We start from the raw sequence: 7,248 nt of genomic DNA on the forward strand, positions 1-7,248 counted from the left end.
CTTTGAAGAAAAGAGAATAAGAATGGTAAGGAAGTCCTGGGACAAACCATGTTTTCTCCTCACAAGATTAGTCTTTTGACAAAAAGCATTAAAAAAAAAGTCCTAGGAGTTGAATTGTCTTACATACCTTCTTAATATGATGCACATTTTTCATGGATTCGAAACTGCCCCATTATTGCATTTCATTAGCATGGACATGGATATCTCAAATAGCCATATATTACTTGGATGCAAATTATGAACAGGGAAGTCATACAGGTGTCTCCAGACCACGGTCCTGGAAGCCCTGTTCAAGGGATTCATTAGCAACGATCGCATCAGATGTTTGGACCAGCACACGCTCCATCTCCTCGATCGTCAGAGCTGGGACCGAGAGGGACAGCAACTCAGGGTCTCCAACCCAATTGCTCGATGTGCCAATCCCATTAGCACCGATGCCAATGTGAGTTACATGCTGCACATCCGTTGGGTAGCCAATCTCCAGTTCCACCTCGTCATCCTCCCTCTGCAGAGCAAACAGCTGAGCAAAGCTCTTGATCAGTCTTTGCAGAGCTGCAGATATGTTGTGCCTCGCCGCCGGAGGAAACCCAGGTGAGTTCTTCATCCTTGATCCTTTGTCTATCCGTCTCCACCTTTCAGAAAAAGAAATTCATTAATCTGTGAAGGTTGATGCAAATTAACTAAAAAGTTATGAGAACTTACTTCTCAATGGTGGAAAGGTTAAGCTTCTTCTTGCTGCTCCCAATGAAGAGTAGTCTTGGTGTTGCCTTTAAATGGAGTAGAAAGGTGATTAATTAATGTAGAGTATGAAAGAAGTAATAAACCCTTTTTTGAGACCGAATGGCCTTGTCAATTGACTTGGTTCGCAAGTCTTTCCATCTCCAAATTGTATTGCAGGAACTAGATTTTGTGGTTGGTTGCTACCTACTTGCTACTGATTGAAGGGGCATTTGTAAGCTTAGTTGTGTTTCTGGTAAACATGATGGGGCCGTCGATGTGCCAATGCCAGATAATAGACGTAGGTATGTACTATGATCACTGAAACTTCAGATTAGCCTCTCTACTGCACTGCGCTTACCATTTACTAGATATATAATTACTCATCAAAGGATGGATTGTCAATCCATTTTTTGACAAAAACTTATCAGCCCAAATATAATGGAAAATTTCTTTCCTTCTTTCTAACTGAAATCTCAATGTTTACCAGCTCTATTTTTGGTGTCTACCGCCCTCCTGAGCACAATGCCCTCCACTGCCAGGAAGTTGGTCGTTAGTCCTGTCATTAGTTAAGGTGCAAAGAAAGAAAATTGGAGAAGGAGCAAGGAAGAAATTTAAAAAAAAAAAGGTAAAATAGGTGTTTTATTTTGTTTTATCAGTTCTTGCTACACACTGATAAAACTAAGGATAAGCATGAATTAAGGATGATAATATTTTTTCTCTTTTCTACATATGGTAAACTGATGTCTTGCATTGATGGATAAAAAATTTGATTTAATTGTGTGTTCACCGAAAATAATTCAATTTGACCTTTAATTGTTTAGTTAATCCGGCTCAGGTTCAAAAACACTGGCCTACATAGGGAAAAGAAAAGATAGGCATGAGAATGTATTCTTGTATTCATGGAATCATCGAGTCACCATAAACGGAGCTTTATTTGTGGTGCTTATTTGATCCTCTTGCTGGCCTTAGAAGCAAATGATAGTTGAAGAATGCACCTAATAGTTTAATTGTTTAATTGTTACTCACTGATCTTTGTTCACGTTGGGATAATCCCATTCCTCCCACTATTAATTGCTGCAATTAATGTACCCTCTCTCTTTTTTTTTTTTTTTGAATCAAAGTTTTTGCTACGTTTTTAATTCGACCAATCCGGTGGGGTTGATTGAAGCAAAAGAATATTTTGATTCGAAGTTCATAAAAGTTAAGATTATACAGAAAAAACAAATAATGGCTTACTTTTAATTTTCTATATATATTCATATCCTAAAGAAATATAGTATGATTAAAAATCAAATACGATGGTTTAAGGCGTTATTCTTTTCTCTTTTGTTTTGTTTTTGTTTTTTGAGAATCATTATTTCAAAGAGCGAAGGAGTTTTACTTGTGGAATTTCAAGTATATCCTCAATTTCTTTAGAAAGTTCGTTGAAGTACAGTTGATCAAAATCTGAAAGTGCTAATTAAAGCAGCATCTAAATAGGTGAGTTTTAATTTGAATAGCAAAAGAACTCACCGCCGCTATATTTTGTTATAGTATTATGCAAAAGAATGTGTTTGAAATGTTACTTTATGTCACAATACATGTAAGTTGAACTTGGCACAAGACTGAAACAATCTCTTATAGAAGGTTCAATCTGATCAAATTTTGATTTGTCTACATCCCATGTAAGTTTTGATGAAAGGCTCCAATCAGAACTTCAATTTGAAAAGAAATCCTCCATCATAAATTCTACAGATTAGTCCTCCATAAGATTTACATTTCCACCTCAAGGGCAACACTGGAGCAGCAATCAAGATAAAATTTATGCTGCAACTTCAGAATGTTAACAATGATCGAATGCATGAGTAAGAAATTCCTATCTGAGTCTAACTGGCTCTACTTATTATGGGCCTTTACATGAAGCAAATTAATTAGCGATAAATTTAAGAGATGATGAACTATGCACATTTCTAAATTAGCCTCAATAAAGAAAATTATGGGAGTAGTATTCTAAGTTTCATGCATCGGTAGGATCACTAGGTAGATCCATCGGCATCAATATCTTCGTCATCCTCAGACATCGATGAATCATGACTGCCTCCTTCCTGTTCCCAGTTGCTACTGGAAATCTGAGTCTCTGATGACATTTTTCGCTTCCCTGGACTAAGCTTCCTCTGATTCTCTGTATTAAAAATAAGAAGGAACAAAACAATGAGAACGTGCAAGGAAGATCCTAATTGACCATGACATGATGAGAGAACTTGGGAGCTTCGTTACTCTTATTATTGATCACACTGCGTGTCATAGACAAGAACTCTTCCCAGTTGTACTGCCTTAGTTCTTGTTTCTCCTCCGCCGAGAGCTCGAAATTGGGTTCTCTCCCACACATGAAAGCTGCTCTGCAGGGAAAGATGAAGAACAAAGCAAGCTATTATCGACAAAATATTGTAACAAATGTAAATAGCATTGTGTTAAAAGGAAATAATATCACTTAGTTGAAAATTAAAAGAGAATGAGATGCTTTTCTGAGAGCTCGAAGCTTTGTTCCACAAACGAGAGCTGCAATACTGGATAAGTGTGCATCTAATAGATCAATACCTGTCATATAGTCGAGCAGCCTTTTCTTGAGATCCAACAGTCCCCAAGTGTATCTGTTTCTTGTCAACCTTTATTGCTGCTTGCCATTTCATATTTTTGAAATAAACCCCTCTCATAATGCATGGTTCCTGGTTTTCATAGTGTTTTCTCCGATGTCGTTTTCTGCGTTTTACTTCTTTACCTGCAAATAGAAACAAAACTAAGAAATGGTTCCTGGTTTTCAAAAGACATGTAAAAATAGGATCATCAGCAAGCCATGTTGATCTCCTTCATTCCAAGAGTGCGGCTACATAAATCATTAAGATTGCAGTCCAAACCTTAGGATGTGATAATCTTATGATTCAACTCATCTAAACGACTGCAATCATGTCTGCTTAGTGTTCCTAGAAAGGGATTTAGATCTAACAACTTTTAATTAGATAAAATATATTTACATTCAATTAGATATTTTAAAAATTGGCATTTTTATAGTAAATAATTTTGTCATACAAAGTTTTTAATTATATAAGATTTCTTTTAACTTGTCTTTTTCATAAATTACTATATAGATGACTTTATTTATGCTTCAGGATATCAGTGTGTAAAATTTTCATTGTATAATGCATGTAACAACTAATAAATGTCAAATATATCTAAAATATTTTAATTATATTGTTAGAACTTATGTGGCAATCTACCACCTGAGTACCAACTTGGCTATGCTCGTGGGGGCATATCCTATGCTTTGAAGCTATGGACCATTTCATTCCTAGGTAGGATCTCGATCCTAACATTCTTGTTAGTAATATTGGAATTTGAGTCCTTGTCTATTGCTTACGCTTTCCACTCTAATAGCTATAGTATCTATTTGTCATTTTTGAACATGTCCACACCATCTCAATCAATTTTCTCTCATTTTATCATCTATTAAAGTTCTTTTTTTTTTCAGGAAGACATGGTGAGCTCACAGAGAAATTGACTAATCAAATGAGCCATTTTAATCGTCTAATTTCTCTACAAAATCATTGTTTTGCATTAAGATTACAGATACCACATTGCGTTTGCTAGAGAAAATGGTATTATATGTTTCTTGACACATCAAATGTTCCACAATTTAAATCACTTCCCTTTCTACATCAACTAAACTTTAAAGAAATTTCACCCATATTTGTTTATTAACCATGCTAAAGGATTTTCCTTATGCAGAGATTCATATATTTAAAAGGACTAGAAAACATTAGGTCTACAGATGCATGCACCTATGCACAAACCTGGATAACATGGGTTTAGCTCTTCTTTCTCGATCTCATCTGTGGATCCAAGATACATTTCAGACTTGTTTACCTGAGAAACAGCACATTTTTTAATATAAAATATTTGCACGCAAAAATAGTTTATAGTTAATAATGTTATGTTAATAGGTCTCTAGAAAGGGATTGTCAAGAATGAGCTACTGGAAATTTTGAAATAGCACCACTACTGTACCAGCAGGGGGCCTATTTAATCCAAACTTTAGGCAACAAAGAAACACCAATCACTAGCAGAGTTACTGAATGTCATTGGGATCCAATCTACTAAAAAACAAAAGTGGTTCAAAAGGTTTATGCTTAAAATCAGGAAAATAAGTTGAGTATAAGATGAGAAATGCCAAATAGGAGAAACATCAAGATGCAATATAATCAACTACTTGAAGAACTAATAACATGTTGGTCTCTGTAAGCATAATCACATTTACATGATATATAAAACGCAGCAGTATAAGCCATATCAATCCATCAGGCCTCATTATTATAGGTTAATGAGAACACTAGGCATAACCACATGATTGCCATTATTATGCAAATTTATGAACTCCTTACTTCTAAGTGTTTATAGGAAACTATAGAAATAAAACCTAACACTCATGACATAATTCTCTTGTAGTATAAATCTCTGAAATACATTCACCATATATACTCCTGTCCTTCAAACATACCATACACTCATTCACAGAACGGCATGATTAGTTGACACCAATGTGCATATATCCCCAAAGTTTATGATGAGAATATGTCTAGTTAACACAATATGTGATAAAGATAAAGTACTATAACTCAGTAAACTAACAATGTAATTGGGTTTTTTTTATGTCAATTGGTATATAAATCAATTCACTTTCTCCCTTTATTAGGAAACAAAATATCAATTAATACTACAAACTGATGGAATGAAATAGGTAGATATTACATGAACAGTGTACAGGTTCCAGAGAAATATCAAATGGAAAAAGCATAGTATGTTTCTGATTGCTTAATGAAAATCACTGATCACAAGTGGAGTGTATTTCTTTGCTAAGATAACAACTCAGACAATAATGTTTCATTCAGGCATCAAGAAAGTAACAAAATAGGTGACATATAAAAAATGTGATTGTGTAATAAATTTATACCGGCTGTTGACGATTCGTCTCCACTGAAGGCATGGGATGCACACTAACTGGCTTTACACGTTGACTTGAATTTTCATCAGCAGTCCGAATCTCACTGGGCTTAGGAACCACAACAAGAGAGGAGCTTTTTCCTGCAAAATTCACATTAGAACATTAAGCTATATAATTACAAGTCCAAACACCAAAGCACCCCACACAATTGATTTCCTTTTGATTCACATTGTGAACATCAGGAAAAACATCTATCACCTTTAAGAATCACTTGATTGTCTGATGAAATTATTATTCTTACTGATTCAAGATTAGTGTCACCATTAATCCAAGTGATTTCTTTGCAACAAATGGATGTTTAAGATACAATTACCTATATATAATATACATAAACATATATCTAAAACGAACTTAAAAAGTAAATTGAATTAGAAGATTATCTTTCACCACTAAGAGACAAATTTGGATATGCCACAGGTCCATGTGCAAAACAAAAAGTCTCTGAATCGTATTCCCAAACAAAGATGTAAAGGGGAAAAATACTTGTGAAGGAAAACCACAGAGAACAAGTTGAAGCTAAGACTAAAGAGGACTACCAGAACAGAGCCCCAGAGATCTTCTTCGTCTTATGCTAACCATGGCTGGCTGCTGCATGAAACAAGAAGAACTTCAACTAAAAGAAGTAACATTGATAATTCACAATAATAAACAAAGCCATAAAGGTATGTAGTTCCGGCCAAACTAGATCCAGACAAAGGGAAAGCAAGTGACCAGCACCACAAAATCAACAAGCAAGCGTCCAAAATCCTTTCTCATGGCACAGAACTCCGAATAATATGCGCACAGCAACTAACAGTTTCCCCCCTTTAATTCTAGACACACATATTTACAATTAACAATAAGAACTTACCAACCCACCACCCCAATCACCAAACAAACAAGATTTTTCATAGAACTGATCCCTCAACCCTCAATACACCCACACCACGCCGCCAAAAAGGTCCCAAATTGCGTACAAATATCTCCTCCATCCCGTCGACAAACACACTTTACCACGTCCAAGCACAAAATCAACCATCCTGATTCATTGAAAAACAAGGAAAATATCGGAAAGTAAGCCGCGAAAGAACCTGGCAGAGTCCCCAATCCGGATCGATGCCGGCGCCTGTGCAGGTCGCAAGTCGCAACGGTGCGGCTGCTGCTCGAAGGCAGCCTGGAGAGGATGAAGAGGCAGAGAGTACCGCACAATCCACCACCTTTCCTCACCACCTTTCTCTTCTTCGATTCCAATAATTTCCTTCTTCCTACTACCACCCTCCTGGTCGATCCTCCCTCGTCGTCGCCTTCTTCTCTTCAAGTCCGTCGGGCGGCAAGCATTGAAGCGATGGCGGAACGTATGCCTTGTGGGCGACTCTTTCTCAGATAGACTGACCAAATCGCCCTCAATCTTTGGCTAAATCCGTGAAGAAGAGCAGAGAAAGGGCGGATACCGTAGGGGCGATTTGGGTATTTCCGAAAGAGCTTAGGTTTGGTTGACGGAGGGAAGCGGCAAT

General features: G+C 36.5%; 2 protein-coding genes across 3 annotated transcripts; both read right to left on the minus strand.

The window, feature by feature from the left end:
- Positions 1–250: 250 nt before the first annotated feature.
- Positions 251–604, minus strand: LOC141834316 (CRIB domain-containing protein RIC4-like). Its single transcript, XM_074721694.1, has one exon. The coding sequence runs from the start codon at positions 602–604 to the stop codon at positions 251–253; it is 354 nt and encodes a 117-aa protein (XP_074577795.1).
- Positions 605–2,383: 1,779 nt separating this feature from the next.
- On the minus strand, positions 2,384–7,248 carry LOC141834301 (ethylene-responsive transcription factor-like protein At4g13040). 2 transcript variants are annotated; one of them, XM_074721684.1, is made up of 7 exons: positions 6,826–7,248; positions 6,292–6,340; positions 5,705–5,835; positions 4,548–4,620; positions 3,298–3,478; positions 2,977–3,098; positions 2,384–2,881 (listed from the first exon to the last, which is right to left on the minus strand). In XM_074721684.1, exons 2-7 carry the CDS (start codon positions 6,332–6,334, stop codon positions 2,736–2,738), a joined length of 696 nt encoding a protein of 231 aa, XP_074577785.1. In that variant the 5' UTR covers positions 6,335–6,340; positions 6,826–7,248; the 3' UTR covers positions 2,384–2,735. The 2 variants fall into 2 exon arrangements, with proteins under 2 accessions (XP_074577785.1, XP_074577778.1); XM_074721677.1 differs by having other exon boundaries at positions 6,292–6,343.

The sequence above is a fragment of the Curcuma longa genome, chromosome 1, assembly GCF_044706935.1.
Source record: "Curcuma longa cultivar G26 ecotype Majalengka, Jawa Barat chromosome 1, ITB_CL_G26_1.1, whole genome shotgun sequence".
Lineage (NCBI taxonomy): Eukaryota > Viridiplantae > Streptophyta > Magnoliopsida > Zingiberales > Zingiberaceae > Curcuma > Curcuma longa.

What these genes read in the sequence shown, in the direction of transcription:
- LOC141834301 (XM_074721684.1), bottom strand. Translation starts at nt 6,334, where the DNA reads ATGGTTAGCATAAGACGAAGAAGATCTCTGGGGCTCTGTTCTG. An exon ending in ATCTCTGGGGCTCTGTTCTG is followed by an intron (nt 5,836 to 6,291) that starts GTAGTCCTCTTT and finishes TGAATTTTGCAG; the next exon opens with GAAAAAGCTCCTCTCTTGTT. An exon ending in CAGTGTGATCAATAATAAGA is followed by an intron (nt 2,882 to 2,976) that starts GTAACGAAGCTC and finishes TTTTTAATACAG; the next exon opens with AGAATCAGAGGAAGCTTAGT.
- LOC141834316 (XM_074721694.1), bottom strand. Translation starts at nt 604, where the DNA reads ATGAAGAACTCACCTGGGTTTCCTCCGGCGGCGAGGCACAACATATCT.